At 37.7% G+C, this 17,976-nt stretch overlaps 1 protein-coding gene across 4 annotated transcripts in view; it reads right to left on the reverse strand.

Moving 5' to 3' along the window:
* SUGCT (succinyl-CoA:glutarate-CoA transferase) overlaps nucleotides 1–17,976 on the reverse strand; it is a 734,496-nt gene that overhangs the window by 691,741 nt on the left and 24,779 nt on the right. For all 4 annotated transcript variants that reach the window (XR_006334867.1, XM_043871981.1, XM_043871983.1 and 1 more), the window contains exon 6: nucleotides 12,773–12,893. Coding sequence is in view for 3 of the 4 variants with exons in the window: in XM_043871981.1 (XP_043727916.1) it covers nucleotides 12,773–12,893 (121 nt within the window). In the remaining variant the exon portion in view is untranslated. The remainder of the gene's footprint in view (nucleotides 1–12,772; nucleotides 12,894–17,976) is intronic.

Raw genomic sequence — 17,976 nt, forward strand, 5'->3', positions numbered from 1 at the left:
TAGCTTTTCTTCCAAGGGGTAAGCGTCTTTTCATTTCATGGCTACAGTCACAATCCACAGTGATTTTGGAGCCCAAGAAAATAAAATCTGCCACTATTTCCATTGTTTCCCCATCTATTTGCCATGAAGTGATGGGACCAGATGCTATGATCTTCGTTTTTTGAATGTTGAGTTTAAGTCTGTTTTTTCAACTCTTCTTTTTCATTCCCGTCAAGAGGCTCTTTAGTTCCTCTTCGCTTTCTGCCATTAGGGTGACATCATCTGCTTATCTGAGGTTGTTGATATTTCTCCTGGCAATCTTGATTCCAGCTTGGGATTCATCCAGACCAGCATTTACCATGTACTCTGAATATGTAAGTAAGCAGGGTGACAATATACAGTCATGATGTACTCTTTTTCCCAGTTTTGAACCAGTCTGTTGTTCCATGTCCAGTTCTAACTGTTGCTTCTTGACCTGCATACAGGTTTCTCAGGAAACAGGTAAGATGGTCTGGTACTCCCATCTCTTGAAGAATTTTCCAGTTTGTTGTGATCCACACAGTCAAAAGCTTTAACACAGTCAATGAAGCAGCAGCAGATGTTTTTCTGGAATTCCCTTGCTTTCTCTATGATCCAACAGATGTATTCTAGCCTCCTCTTCTTAATCTCTTCTGCTTATGTCCATACTGTTTCTGTCCTTTATTGTGCCCATCTTTGCATGAAATGTTCCCTTGGTGTCTACAATTTTCTTGAAAGATCTCTAGTCTTTTCCATTCTATTTTTTCCCTCTATTTCTTCACATTATTTTTATGCATTATTTCATTTAAGTTTTTTAATCATGATAAAGTACACATAACATAAAATTTACCAATTTAACCATTTTTAAGCATATGGTACAGTGGTATTCACATTGTTGTGTAACTATCACTACTATTCATCTCTAAAACTTTTTCATCTTCCTAAACTGATGCTCTGCATCTATTGAACAGTAACTCCCCATTTTCCCTTCCCCCAAGCCCCTAACAATCATCATCTACTTTCTTTCTCTATGAATTTGACTACTCTAGAAACCTCATGTAAGTGGAGTCACACAGTATTTGTCCTCTTGTGACTGGCTTATTTCACTTAGCATAACGTCTTCAAGGTTCTTCTATGTTGTAGCATTTGTCAAAATTTCTTTCCTTTTTAAGGCTAAGTAATATCGCAATGAACATATACATTTTACTTATCCATTCATCCACTGAGGGACACAGGTTGTTTGCATTTTTGACTGTTTTTGAATAATGCAGCTAAGAACATGATGCAAATATCTGTTCAAGTACCTGCTTTCTATTGTTTTGGATACACAACCAAAAATGGAATCACTAGATTACACAGTAAGTCTATGTTTAATTTTTTGACGAGCATCCAACATGGCTTACACCATTTCACATTACCACTAACAGTGCACAAGGGTTCCAATTTCTCCACATCCTTACCAACAGTGTTAGTAGTGATAGTAGTCATCCCAGTGGGTGTGAGGTGGTATCTCATTGTGGTTTTGATTTGTATTTCCCTAAGAATTAGCAGTCCTGAGTATCTTTTCGTGTGCTCATTGGCAATGTTTATATTCTCTCTGTAGAAATGTCTGTTCATATCCTTGACCCATTTTTTAATCAGACTGTCAGACAGTCTTTCTTATAACCAAATATTTACCAATTTTTTTAAACTTCAGTATTTTTCACTTGATAAACTTTTATGAATTTTATATTCTTTGTAAAACAGATTCACTAATTCCACAATCTGATATTCTATTACTATCAACACCCCTTTTCTTTCAGAGTGCATGACTGTTACTTACTCAACATACTTTGACCTTTGTGAAGTTAATCTGGTTCAAATAAGGGCTGAAAGTTGTAATACTGCACTAATGCTGGCTTGGAAGGCCATGCAAAGAATGAAAAAAATCATTAGCATTCATAAAATAAATGCTATCTAAATTTTATCTAACATTCATTTTTTTCATCCTTTTAAGTATAACATTTCTTCCTATCTAGCATTTCTCATTTAATTTGTGGGTTTATATCCCAGACCTATTACCATAAGGGGAAACAATTTAGTTCTGATGACAGGATTTCTAGACTGTGGCTAAGTCTTGGCATGTTTATCTGGCACGATCTATGAAGCTTTTTTTTTGAAATAACTACTGCTTTGATACTAACAGTGTCATCATCTTCCCTTCTGTCGGTCTCTGGCATCAAGTGGTTCTTTAAATTGGGAACCAATAGATCCATGCATTAGAAATCACAGAGCAAAGGTAAAACTAACTGATCCTAGATTTATACCATATCTCTAGGTCCAGGCTACCTCTTTGCTTTTGGAATTTTAAACTATTGAGAAAACAGTCCAAATTTCTTTTCAAATCATGGGTTTCTCTTTTATCAATCAACCATTCAAGGAAAATGGAAGTGTCTGAGAATTGGAGAAGCTCAAACACATATTTATATATAAAACTGTCATGAGATGGTGCTCACTGCATATCCCTAATTACACCCAGCAGAAATCTTTTAAGAAAAGTGATTTTGTCTCTTTAGCATAATGGGGAATCTTTTTATCTATGTTCCAGTTCAGTAGATTTTCTTAATCCCAAGGTTTCACAAAGAATTCTCAAGGAAAATTATCATAATGTTCCCTATACCCAGTAACAATTCAGTATCAGCTTTAAGTTGGGATTTGCTATTGGGAAAGATATTTATTTAGACATTATGAATATGGAAATGATTGACATTTTCATTTGGGTCTAAATAATTTAAAATATATATAAAATTAGTCCAAACACTCTTAGCTTACTGAATATTATCTTTTCATACTTAAAAATTTTGAAGACAGATATCTTGGGTTTCTTTCTACTTACTGTTATTTTTACTACTTGAAAAACATATTTCTTCAACAAACTTTGAGTTAAAGAATATTCAAACAGAACTCTCTTGCTTCAGTTTAGTTAAGGCTTTAAATCCAAAAAGAATGCCATAAGTTCCAGAACACCAACACAGGTCAAGCTAAAAGACCAGTTTTGCCATTCTTAGCTTATCATCCCCTTCAGGGTATGTGAGGGAAAGGTGAAAAGGTAAAGAAGACCTTTAGCAAGAATTTCCTTAGAAAGAGTTGTCAGTCATACAGATGACCAACAGGCACATGAAAAGATGCTCAACATCACTAATTATTTTAAAAATGCAAATCAAAACTACAATGAGGTATCACCTCACCAGTCAGAATGGCCATCAGTAAAAAATCTGCAAATAACAAATGCTAGAAAGGGCGTGGAGAAAAGGGAACCCTTCTATGCTATTGATGGAAATGTAAATTCATGCAGTCAATCAGGAGAACAGTATGGAGGTTCCTCAAAAAACTAAAAATAGAATTGCCATGTGATCCAGGGATTCCACTCTTGGGCATCTATCCAGAAAAAACTATAATTCAAAAAGATACATGCACCCCTCTGTTCTCAGCAGCACTATTTACAATAGCCAAGACATGGAAACCACCTCACGTCCACTGACAGATGACTGGGTAAAGACGAGGTGATACACACATACACTGGACTACTACTCAGCCGTGAAAAAGAATGAAATACGGCCATCTGCAGCTGTGTAGGTGGGCCTAGAGATTATCATACTCAGTGAAGTAAGCCAGAAAGAGAGAGACAAATACCACATGATACCACTTATATGCACAATCTAAAACAGGACACAAATGCACCTATCTAAAATACAGAGGGACTCACATGAGAACAGACCTGTGGCTGCTTAGGGACAGAGAGAGTAAGGGAGAAAAGGTTTGGGAATTTAGGATTAGCAGACGCAAACTCATATACAGAATGGATAAACAACCAAGTCCTACCACACAACACTGGGAGCTATACTCAAAATCTTGTACTAACCTATAATGGAGAAGAACCTGAATATGTATACCGATCATATATATTTAATCAAATCACTCTGCTGTACACCTAAAACTAACAACATCATAAATCAATATACTTCAATTTAAAAATTAAAAAAGGAATTCTACCCATGAGGGCTGCCTATAGGACAAAGTGACCTGAACGGGTAGACTCTATATACAGAAGACCACAGGAAGTCAGGGACTGAAGAGAAGCCTGCAAAGCTCCCCACAGAACAAAGAGCCACCACCTGAGCTTCAGGCACACAGGAGGCCCCAACGCAGGGTTCAACCACCCCCACCAAGCACCAGCTCTTTCGTACCCATTAACCCACTCTCCCTAAGGAGGCTGGACACAAACAGCAGCTAGAAAGAGGGAAGGAAGAATCATGGATGAATGAAGAAACTGACTATGCTCTTCCAACAAACACGCGCACGCACGCACACACACACACGCACACACACACGCACTTCAGGTTTCCAGGAAGTCAGGCCCAACTTGGGGAAAGGGAAGAGTCATAAGTCTGAAGTTTTTATTTTAGATTGGACTGGACCTTTTAATACTTGAAATAAAATAACCAGAAAAAAATGTGTAGGACTTTCCTGGATTTCAGCCATGAGCAAGGAAAATGAGTTAGAAGCGCAAGTTTGCAGAGGTAGGGTGGGAAAGAATAAAGTTCCTGCTTACATGCCACTGAGTCCAACTTGTATGACACATCTGTTATATGTGTAAGGCTAGAAAGAAGTATTTAAAGATAAAAAGGTTACACCCTTAGAGGATACAGTGAAGGCATAAAGTCACTTTCTGGAGTCTGTCCATGTCTACAGACAAAATATAATCTTGGTCCCTAACTTTATAGGCTGTGTTTTGAAATCTTGTATTTATGTGCTAAGTTTCTCTTCCCCTGCAGAGATGGTGTCATTGTTTGTTTAAACAATGAGTTTGGTATGATAATGATAAATATGTTAAATCACACTTTTGCTAGGGATCACTAACTATAAAGTTGGACAGATGATCACGACACTCTAAAATTCTGGGGGAAAAAATATGTCCTGTTAGAAGGGGAACAGCAGAGACACTCATAATTTAGACCAGTAGTTTCCAATTACTTTGACTGTGAGAACGCCTTTTAATGTCATCTCTATATTGTTTATTCAATCCAGAAAGATGCTTAATGAACTAAACTGGATTATTTTTAGAGGTTAAAAAAACTTGCCCATTGTTACTCCATCAAACTTAGTTCTGATTCTGTCTCTTCTTTCCTTCCTCCATTCCTTCCTCCCTACCTCCTTCCTTTCCTCCTTTCTTCCCATCTTTTCTCCTTCCCTGTTTTTGTCCTCACTCCCTGCTTCCCTCCCTTTCCTTCTTGTTTTTCTCCCCTTCAAAACTTTTATGGGTTTAGAGTGCAGGCAGACTTCTAATTATTCTTTTTAAAAGACATGGCTATGTGGTGACTATGTAGCAAAAGAGGAGAATATACATAGACACACAGACTAATTCACTCCATAAGAATCCAAGAGCAGCAGTGTTTTGTTTTGTATTATCGTTGCCATGATATGAATGTTGGATAGAGCTGCTAGATGATTTGCCATAACCATTTGGGCTCATCATTCTCTGTTATTGATTCTGAAACACCATGGGAGCCTTTAGTAATCTAAAGAAAATTTTATCTTAATCGCTACTCTCTCAAACATGAACATTACTTCAAGACCAATGTTTATAATAAAGTTCTTCCATGAGCCCATCAGTATGTGATTCCTACCTCTTTTGAAGATGATTTCTGATGGAATTTGAATCATATCCCTCTACTGTGCAAACCCCTTCCAGTCTGCATGGCACGTGCACACCTCTATGCAGTACCTTCTCAAGCATGCTGTTCCCCATTATTGGTACTGTAGGCACATTGGCTTTCTCTCAGGCCTTTAAAGATAGCGAGATCTTTTCTATCTCTGCATATGGAGTTCTCTCTGCCTGCATTGTTCATCCTCTGGCTCTCTGCATGGCTGGCTCCTTCTCATACTTTAAGTCTATTAAATGTTACCTCCCCAAAGAGGCTTTCCTTGACCATCCATTTACTTATGCACCCCCTGCTCTATTAATTTCCACCACAATACCCTGTTTGAGTCTTTCATAACACCATAATTGGTTGGTACATATACTGCCTTTTTCACTTGCTTATGAAGTGTCTCTGACACTAGGCTGTAAGCTCCTTAAAGGCATGAACCGTGCGTGCATTGTTTGCCCTGGACACCCAACGCAGCCAGGAATCTACAGAAACTCAAGAAATGTGTATGAAGTGGTGGGGGTGGGGAGGAGACAAAGGAAATGAATGAGAAAGGAAGGGAGGGAGGGGGGAGGGAGGAAATTATTTGGGCATTTCTGAATCATTGGCTGTTGCTACTTCAAACATAAAAGGGTATAAAATAACATAACAAGCACTCATGCACTGCCAGTTGGTTTATTTGACAAATATAGTTTGTTAAGTCCTGTGTGCATCCCTTCCTGGTGCCCCATCTCTCCCTCCCTCAGGGGTAATCATTCTCTGAAACAATTTTTCATTACCATGCATATCTTTATACTTCTAATCACATATGAGCAAAATACCAAGAAAGATATATTTTGTATGACTTTAACTCTATATGAATAACATTATTCTGTTTATCATGTGTTGCAACTTGGTTTCAAAAATCAAAAAGGTACCTTGCAAACTACTTTTCTTAAAAGAAAAATGAAAATTTTATTTAAAGGGTATACACAATGTTCCTTCTACAAGGAACATTGTCTAGTCAATAACATAAAGTAATGTTTATCCTTTTAGAAAGAAAGAGCAGTGAAGTTAACATGAGGGGAAAATAAATACTTTAAAATGTGGTAGCGAGCATTCTTATTGCTAAATTTCTGTAACTAATAACATGCTCAGAAGACACAAAGAAAAGAAGGTAAACTCAAGATTAAATTGCTAAGGAAAATATCATTATACTTATAAATGTATAGAGAGATGGAGAATGGTCACCTTGAAAAAAAATACTTCTGAAAATATACAAATATGTCCTTTCAGTGACTCTCTACCCAGAGGTACACAGGCAACACTACAGTGTTCTCAAAAAGGGATTTCTAGTGAATCATAGCTTTTTAAACACTGCCCCCTAATGTTCACATCCAGCTTCTTCTGAAATGTTAAGAGGATCGTGCTAATAAAAATAATCAGGTCCTTCCTCCCCTGTGATCAGTCCAGCATTTTTGTCCTGCAGACCAGATTTCACAGACTGAGGCAGTCTCAACCACACAACTGTCAGAATGCATTACAGCAAATCTCCCGACCATTCTAAGATTACTCTCATCAGTAAGAAGGCCAACATGTGAGAGAGAACAGACTATTTGTGCTTGGAAAGCACTGACAAGACATCAATACTGCTGGGAAACATCAGGCAAGTCTAGGATCCCAACAATAACATGTGCAACTTTAGACTGATCTAATCAGCCTTATTAAAAAATAAAAAACAAACATTTATTACCAAGAATATCAATCTTCTAAAAAAAAGAGAGAAATGGCCCTTGTTTTATATACACACAAACTCATGACTCACAAAGGAAGGTTGCTTCCAAGAGAATCTGTTGAAATTTTGACTCCCTGATGAGCAGATTTGTTCATGACTTCCACCACTGCAAATATGATCAACAACACATGAAAGAGAATAACAAAAATATATATTCTCAAGTAGAGCTGCTCAGTGTCTTGTAGTCACAAAGTCCATGTCATCACTTAACAATGATGTATGTCTGAACAGAAAAAGCACAGAAGCACTTAATGCGAAGTCAAGGAGCCTGAGTTTTAAACCCATTTTCCTTTAAATAGCTGTGTGACCTTAGGTCCCTTAGGTGTTCTGGATCTGTTTCCTTATCAGGAAATAAAAGAGCATGAACTATGTGAACGCTTTTCTAATGACTGTCAGGAGGTGGGGAGAGGATTATAGAATCAGGAGAGCTGCTTTCTCAGACCACACCTGCCTCTCCACACCACCCTTTCACACCCCATCCCTGTTCGCAAAAAGCATGATACTCCCATTCTCCCCTTAGCTGAGAACTACTAGACTGTATCATGCTTCCCTGGTGGCTCAGCAGTAAAGAACCCGTCTGCAATGCAGGAGCCGCAGGAGACATGGTTCAATCCCTGGGTTGGGAAGACCCCTGAAGGAGGAAATGGCAACCCACTCCAGTACTCTTGCCTGGAAAATCCCATGGACAGAACCTGGTGGCCTACAGCCCATGGGGTCACAAAGAATCAGACATGACTGAAGTGACTTAGCATGCACTGGATTATATCATCTATCTCCAAGGCCCTTTGCCACACTAAAATGTTAATACAGGATCTGAGAACTGGAAGAAAATTCAGAAATTCCCCAGTCACAAAACCAAGCCCAGACGAACTTTTGATTCTAACCATAGTTAGATACAGCTGTGAAACTTCGGGGAGGTGTGAGGCTTCCCAAAGGGATTAGCATTTTATTAAGCTGGGTGATGTGATAAAATATTTTATTATTCTCAATCTTCACCCTTCCCAGATTTCAGGCCCTTTTCAATGTGACTTTGTAGTTCCTGTCACTGGAATGGTACACTGAACCACCTGTTGGTGTTAGGTTTGGCCAGATGACTTGCCTTGATCAAAGGAATATTAGCAGGAGTGACATGAACAGAGAGAGGCCTTAAATGTGCTTGTGAGATTTTGTTCTCTTGTGCTCCTACTTTCCCCCAGAGGAGAACTTGCACTTGGTAGCCTAAGACATGTGTGGAGCAGACCTGCAACTTGGAACCCAACCTAACAAGTCTAGATGAACTGAATTCCAGCCAACCCACATTCACAAGAAGGAGAAATAAACACTTACTGTCACGTGAGATTTTGCATTTGGTAGTTATGCAGAATTTTTACAGCATTAGGGTAATTCAGATAATAGTTCACCTATTTAATATCTTAGACCTCAACCTTTCCATTGTATTGTGAGAGTCTAAGGAAAAATCTCACCTTCTCTGTCACTCATATAAGTATTGATATACAAAAAACAAAAGTATGATTACACATCTCTATAGTAGTACATCTGAAAAAGAGTCAGATGTAGTGGCAAAGATCTGCTATGAACAGAACCTATCCTTAGTGCTGAGTCAGAAGAGAAGTTAATGGCACTGGGCTCTTCATCCTATCTAAAATAACAGTCAGCCAAATGTTGCAATTATGTTTATTTTATATAAAAATACCACCACATAAGATAATTTACCATGAAAAGCACACTTCATACTGAAGTAATATGTCCTAGTCAAAGTATTATAATATCTCAATTAACCTGAATGAAGAGAAATAGGGGTATTTCAGTTATTATAATTTTACAAGTAATAAATATTTTTAAGATAACATTTTTGCAGCTTTTACAGTGAAACAAGATTTTCAGATAGGTATTAATTTTAAGATAAATTTACTGAAATATAAGAAGTGAAGTGTTTGCTTGGCTCCTTTTTGAAATATGTTTTTAATATACTAGTTTTCTTTGATAACTCAGTTGGTAAAAAATCCACCTGCAATGCAGGAGACCCCAGTTTGATTCCTGGGTTGGGAAGATCTGCTGGAGAAGGGATAGGCTACCCACTTCAGTATTCTTGGGTTTCTCTTGTGGCTCAGCTGGTAAAGCATCTGCCTGCAATGCGGGAGACCTGGGTTCAATCCCTGGGTTGGGAAGATCCCCTGGAGAAGAGAAAGGCTACCCACTCCAGTATTCTGGCCTGGAGAATTCCATGGACAGTATAGTCCACGGTGTCACAAAGAGTCGGCCATGACGGAGCGACTTTCACTTTCACTTTTCTGTCTTAGGAAGAAAAATCTAAGGCATAGTGACCTAACAACAACTGAATATTTACTTCATGGTATAGACTCTGTATGTGTGTGCTCAGTCGCACAGTCTTGTCTGACTCTGCAACACTATGGTCTGTAGCCCACCAGGCTCCTCTGTCCATGAGATCTTCCAGGCAAGAATACTGGAGCGGGTTGCCATTTCCTCCTCCGGGGTTATACTCTTTAGGTACTTTAAATTAATGATCATTATATAGTGCTATGGACAAACTATATAAGAAATAACAGACTAGGCCAACAATGCCCTAAGCCCAGGCTATCCTCTGAAAGCATCTTTGGAAAATGTAAACATAACATTTACCACTTACCCTTATCTCTGAAAAGTGGTACTCTAATAAAATTGCAACTATTAAAAACTCTTCAGTCAAGTTCCGATTACTCATTCATTGATTTAAGAAACTCCCTACCACGTGCTCTGCGCTGTGTGTGGAACTGGGAATAGAACAAGAGCCTACAGGGACGTCCCTGATGGTCCAATGGTTAAGACTCTGCACTCCCAGTGGAGGGGGCCCAGGCTGGATCTCTGGTCATGGAACTAGACCCCACATATCGCAGCTATGATCCTGCATGCCGCAACAGAGATCGAAGATCCTGCAAGCCACAACTGAGACCTGGTGTAGTCAAATAAATAAATAATTTTTTTAATAAAAGAAAAGAACAAAAGCCTGCAGGATAGTGGATGAGACAGACAAGTAAAGTGGGAAATACAAAATATGATCAACAACAGCCAACCCAACCAACAAGAAAAAATGTCCGCACAGAAGCAGTGACATCCAAGGTGAGATCTAAAGGACAAAGAGTCACTGGGTGTGGCAGAGGATCAGGGTTTCAAGCAATGTGAACATCTTGTGTAAAGGCTTTGCCGTGAGGGCGAGCACGGTGAATTTAGAAGATGCAAGTAATTCAGGTTCATATATTCTTTATGCTTTATGCTTTTCTGCCTAAACCATCTATGAAAATAAATGCTTTCCTCCCTTCACCTCTGGAGGTTCTCCTCCTGCCTCATTGAAAATTCCTTTACAACCTCCTTCACTGTTTCATCATTATCTCCTAAACATCTACTACTTGGAATGCATCAGGCTCAGACACTCACACTCTCCTTTTCCTGTCTACACTCACTCTATAAATGATCAAAGACAGGTTTCGAATACCATGTATTTGTTCATAACTATAAAATTTTACATCTCCTGACAATTAGATCCAAGCAATTACTCTACATCTCCTCTTAGATATCTGTAGCGATCTCAAGCTAGACTACTGACATTCCAAATCCAAACTCTTGACATTCTCCCCACCAAAACATCTTTCCACAGTCTCACACGACTCTGTAAACAGCAATTCCCTGATTACTCAGGCCAAAACCTGAGAGTCACCCTTAACCCCGGTCTTTCTCTGACACGTCCCATACATCTGAGAACCTTATCTACTTTTCTCAAAACCCGTCAGAATTCTATTACTTTTCAACTAGCTTGCTATCACCCTAACTCCTAATTCAAATTCCCATCATCTTTAGTCTGGACTATTTCAACAGTTTCATAACTGTTCTTCCACGTCTACCCTGCACTCCACAGTCTATTCTCAACATAGTAGCTAGAGTGAGCCTTTTAAAAACACATCAGACTGCACCAATTCCTCTGCTTAAAACTCTCTATTATCTGACAAACTTATTTGAAGTAAAAGCCTAATTCTTTAAGAGCAGTCCACAAGCCTTTACTAGCCATCATCTCTCTGATTTTCTTCCTATTACATTTCCCTTCATTTACTCTCTTTCAGCCATCCTTGCAGGCCCTCAAATGTGCCCAGTGCAGTCTCACCTAAGGTCCTTTGCACTTGTTGGTCCCTTTGCCTGAGACCCTCACTGCCAACATCTATATGACTCACTCCTTTATTTCATTCAAGTCTCTGCTTAAATGTTCCCAATATCAGTGAAGCCTTGTCTCACTTCCCAGTATAAAACAGACTATCCTCCCCTCATTTTCCTTGTTCTATTTGTCCCTAGACTCAACTACAAAAAAACAAAACACGAAAGTCTGTTTAATTATTTATTATCTCCCTAACCTAGAATGTAAATCTGCTGCAGAGCATGAATATGTGTTACTCACTGCTGTATCTCAGAACCTTAGAATACTGCCTGGCAGATCACAGACTTGCAGTAAATATTATATTTGGTGGATGAATTAATAAAAGCTGAAAATATTATCAATTATTCTCATAAATGCTATTACTGTAACTTTCTATTTTAAGAATAATTTTTAATACTGTATCCCTAATTAATAGTTAAGTGCTTATAAACTATGTAAAGATACCTAATACAACTCTTTTCCCTTTAGCCTAAAGACATAAACACACACACACAGTTCACCACCAAGGGCTGAACAACCTAGAATACTTTATAGCACTCTTTTCCTTTACTTGGCTTACTACCTTTGAATAAATTGAAGTGATATGTTGAGTTCCTATGTTATCTTAGAGCCAATGAATATTTCACCTGTAATTCTACATATGAGTTAATAATAGTACTCTGTTGGTATTTGCCAAATTTTTATAGAAAAAATTCCGGTAAAGAATCTGCCTGCAATGTAGAAGACCAGGGTTCAATCCCTGGGCCTGGAAGATTCCCTGGAGAAGGGAATGGCAACCCACTCCAGTATTCTTGCTTAGAAAACCCATGGGCAGAGAAGCCTGGTAGGTTGTCCATGGGGTTGCAAAGAGTTGGACACAACTGAGCAACTAACACTTCCACTTTCACAGACAGACAAACCCACAGAAGAAATACAAACAGCCAATAAATGTATGAAAAATGTTCATTTACATTGATGTTCTTTAATGTTTAATTTTCAACAACCTAAAATGGCTTGGCAGGGAAGGTGAGCAGAACCACTTTGAGAAAACCAGTGCTGGTGAGAGGTTTCTTGCGGACAGAGACGCAGAACCTAGAAAACCTACTCACAGACAAGGGCGTGGGGCTGAAATACCTGTGATGGAACAGTAGACCATGTGAGGCGCAATCTTGTCAATATCTTCATAGCCCAGCCCCATCGCAGACAGTTTGCCAGGGACGTAGTTCTCTACAAATACATCGCAAACAGCCGCAAGCTGAAGGAAGAGATGAAGACAAGTCAGACTTAAGGGACTCTCTAACTTTCAATGAATCCCCACATGAATTCTGATTTCAGTAAACACAATTATCCTCACTTTCTAAAAGCTCTGAAAAATCACAGGAAAAGTAGAATTACAAGGTGTAATTAGATAGACGTGAAGGCTCTAATCAACTACTTGAGGTGTGACTGCCAATTCAGTTCAGTTCAGTTCAGTCGCTCAGTTGTGTCCGACTCTTTGCGACCCCATGAATCACAATACGCCAGGCCTCCCTGTCCATCACCAGCTCCCGGAGTCTACCCAAACCCATGTCCATCAAGTCGGTGATGCCATCCAGCCATCTCATCCTCTGTCGTCCCCTTCTCCTCCTGCCCCCAATCCTTCCCAGAATTAGGGTCTTTTCCAGTGAGTCAACTCTTCGCATGAGGTGGCCAAAGTACTGGGGTTTCAGCTTCAGCATCAGTCCTTCCAAGGAACACCCAGGATGGATGAATACCAGGACTGTCAATTAAACAATGGCTATTAAAATGTTCAGTTAATACCATAGTGTTAAGTGGATTCTGCTTCCATTAATGTAAGAAATATCTAGGCTGTGTGGTCTATCCAAGTATATTCTCAGAAATTTAAAAAATTAGACTATAAGGACATAAAATACATGAAAAATATCTTTTAACCCCTTTAAAACTAAACACATCTTTACAACCCTATCCTTATCATGTAATACTCCTCATTACAACATGTACATATTGGCACTTAATACTTGTAAACTCTTGTCAATTGCTTTCACACTTTCCAGATGCTTCCTTTCCAAAGAGTTTTAAATGCATTTAATGAACGACTAAAAAAATGAATGCTAAGCTATAACTCAGTAAATCAGTAACTGTCAAAAACAAGACCCCAATTTTGATTCCCAGATTACTACTATAAGAAATAGAGAACAAACCATTGAAACCTCAATCTTAAACTTCTTTTCAAAATCTCGATTGAGACTACGTATTTTCTGAAAATATCACAAAAATTATATGAGGTCATAAAGAAAAATTCATGACATAATTCTTAACCATATCCAAGTGACTAATAACTATTCAACAATTTTTTAATTGCCATGTTAACATAGATACATTCTCACACACACAAGCTAATGAAATAGAATAAGTCTGGGCCAGGGATAGACAAACTTTTTTCCACAAAATGTCAAACAACAAATACTTTAGCCTTTCCAGACCACATACATTCCCTGTCACATTTTTATTTTTCTTTAATGATCTTTAACAATGTAAAATTCATGCTTAGTCCATGGGCTATGCAAAAACAAATTGGACTTGGTCCATAGTCTGCCAACCTCTGCTCTGGGTGGAAAATAATTGAATTTACATAAACTTTAGATGGAAATATAAATAAACTATGTGCCTATTTGTTATGCTGTCAACAAATTTGGAGTGGATACATGGAACTCTTTGACTTAACAAAACTTAGGGAGAGGGGATCTTAAGAGGCATCGTAAGGAAATAAGCTGTCATCCTCCAGAGCTCCTGAAACAGAGGTACTGGAGACGCAGGTGACCACCTGTCAGAAAAGGAATGATAAATACATTAAGATACAGGACAGAGAAGAATAGATTTCAGGTATGCAATCCAAATCTCAAGCCATATAGACATCCTTTCCAAATTTCAGGTGCCAATTAACTTTTGAGATGCTTCTCACATGGGCAATATGCTCCAGGGAGAGCCCAAGTTGAGATGTGTTTATTTACTGTTAATGATTCTAACAATTCTACCAAGTATTGCTTGGGAAATATGGAGGGAGAGTGGGTGTTAGTATAAATAAAACACAAGGCTACAGTTACACTGCAATTTGTTCCACGTACTTTTCTGAATTTCTGTCTACTACTTACAAAGCACTCCTGTGGGCACTAAAGAAAACAAATGACATCAAATACACCTAGGCTTCTATACCAGTCATCTCCTGGCTGCATAACTTGAATGGTACATATTAACAGTATAGTACAGTACCTTATGCAAATGCATTTGATAAATTATTTTTAATTTTAAAAACTCTGTGTGTTCCTCAAAAAGCTAAACATTGAATTACCATATGACCTAAAGATGCCATTTCTAGGTAAATACCACAAATAATTGAAAGCAGGGACTTGAACAGGTACTTATATCCAAATGTTCATAGCAGCATTATTCACAATAGCCAAAAGGTGGGAACAACCTAAGTATTCATCAATAGACAAATGCACCCATCCATAAAGTAGAATACTCTTCAGTCATACAGAGGAACAAACTTCTAATACATGATACAACATGGATGAAACTTGAAAACATAATGCTAAGTAAAATTAACCAGACACAAAAGTACACATATTGTATGACTTCACTTACATGAAATATCTAAAATAGGCAAGTTCATAAAGACAGAAAGTAAATTAGAGGTTATCAGAAGCTGAGGGAGAGGGAAGTGAAGAATTATTGTTTAATGGATACAGAGTTTGCTTGGGGTAATGAAACATATGGGAAATACACAGAAGTGACAGTTGCACTACATTATGAATGCAATTAGTGCTACTGAATTGTGTGGTACAAATGGTTAAACAACATTTTTACATTATATATGTTATACCACAATGAAAATTATTTTTGTAGGGTATTTTCATTTTTAGATTTAAATTTTTGTAGGGTATTTGTATTTTTAGATTTCTATAGGATCATAAATTATACTTCAAATCACATAAAATAGTCAGATGAAATCACAAATTCATCTGAATTTGGTGCATTCAGATGATTCATCAACTTTCAATTTGATTTGATCAACTTTCAGTAAGACAAGAAAATAAATGTAATGAATAAGCTATGCTAATAGAAAAGTATTCAGAATGGATAAAGTAAACAAAAAACATTTTAAAAAACCAATATACATATTATTATGTTTATCAGAAGAAAGCATACAAGGACATAGATTTTTATATTGTATGCTAAAATAGTAATCTTTTTGCCCATGAACAGACATTACTTGTGTAACAATAGAAAAAAAAATGTTAAGCTAAAAACACCTGTGCTCACAGTACCACATAGTCTGACTCTATAAAGTTATTAAAAAAATACAGAAAAGTTGAGTTTAGGAGCTAAAGAGTTCTACTGATAAAGATGCCCAGTAACTTTTTAAAAAATATTTATTTATTTGGTTGTGCCAGATCTTAGTTGCAGCACATGGGAACTTCTATCTTTGTTGCAACCTGTGGGCTTTTTTAGTTGTGGCATCCAAACTCTTTGTTGCGGCATGTGGGATCTCATTCCCTAAGTTAGGGCCCCCTGCACTGGGAGTGCAGAATCAGCCACTGGGCCACCAGGGAAGTCCCCCAGTAGCTTTTATTATTACCCAAGAATTCAATATGTGTGCATTATGATATTTAATGATAAAATATCCCTGGAAAAGTACACAGCACATAAGTTATTCTTTTCTCCATTTTATAAACATTTCTTTTAAATAAATGTATACTGGCTATTTTCTAGATACTGACTCCTGGTGAGTCTGCCATATGACATATTCTCCTTCTCTCTCTGTTTTTAGAGACCTCATTTCAACAACAGGTATGTTCCCTAAAGTATTAGCTAAGGCATTTGTTAAAATTCTAAACACTGCAATGCTGAAATCAGACACATCAGAAATCACCCTGAGTTTTATGGATCTCTACACAATCTACAAGGTTTATACAAGTCAACTGCTTCAGTGGAGACCAAACATTTATCACATTTCCCTGATATAAGGATTTACTATGAAATAAAGTGAGAGGGAAAAACAACTTAATCCTAGTTTTACTGGTGATCACCTCTTCCTCACTGAGGTGTTCACAAATCAACTAATAACCTATTTTAGAATTTTGCCCACAATAAAAAAAATAGCACAATTTTGCATGATGGAGAAGCCATCATCTTTTTCTTTTCTTCTGGGGAAAAAAAAAAAATATTTCCACTCACAGTAAAACAAAAAAATTAAAATCAATTGAAATACCAGATACTTAATTCTGAGTTGTTTTCATTAGATATAATTTAGGAACACATTGGAGGAGCAAGACAAGGAATAGAGGGGGATAATGATAATAATTTAACTACATTTATCTGTTAAAAAAAATCATAAAATAAATTTTAAATGTACGTCCAAGGATGTTCTTACTCATACGAGATGTATTCTGCAATCAAATGCTCTATCCCTGAGCTCTACCCCCAGAAGATATCTTCTGAAGGATTTAAAGGCAAAGTTTCATGATGTCTTCTACTTACTTTGAAATGCAAATCAAAACTACAATGAGGTATCACCTCACACCAGTCAGAATGGCCATCACCAAAAAAAGCTACAAACAATAAATGCTGGAAAGAATGTGGAGAAAAGGGAACCCTCTCGCACTGTTGGTGAAAATGTAACCTAATACAGTATGGAGATTCCTTTAAATAACTAGGAATAAAACTACCATATGGCCCAGCAATCCCACTACTGGGCATATACCCTGAGAAAATCATAATTGAGAAAGACACATGTACCCCAATGTTCACTGCAGCATTATTTACATAGATAAGACTTGGAAGCAATCTAGATGTCCATCAACAGATGAATGAATAAATAAGTTTGGTACATATATACAATGGCATATTACTCAGTCATAAAAAGGGATGAATTTGAGTCAGTTCTAGTGAGGTAGATGAACCTAAAGCCTGTTATACAGAGTGAAATACGTCAGAAAGAGAAAAACAAATACTGAATAAAAATTCCATAATGAATATATATGGAATCTAGAAAAATGGTACTGATGAACCTATTTGCAGGGCAGGAATAGAGACAGATGGAGAATAGACTTGTGGACACAGAGTCCACAAGAAGAAGGAGAGGATGGGATGACTTGAAAGAGCAGCGCTGAAACATATATATATCCGTATGTAAAACATATGGTAATGTTTCACATACGAGAGCTAGTGGGAAGCTGCTTTATAACACGCGGAACTCAACTCGGTGCTCTGTGGCAACTTAGAGCGGTGGGGTGGAGGAGGGAGGGAGGATCGAGGGGGAGGGGACATATGTATAC

This window comes from Cervus elaphus, chromosome 18, assembly GCF_910594005.1.
Source record: "Cervus elaphus chromosome 18, mCerEla1.1, whole genome shotgun sequence".
Classification (NCBI taxonomy): Eukaryota; Metazoa; Chordata; class Mammalia; order Artiodactyla; family Cervidae; genus Cervus; species Cervus elaphus.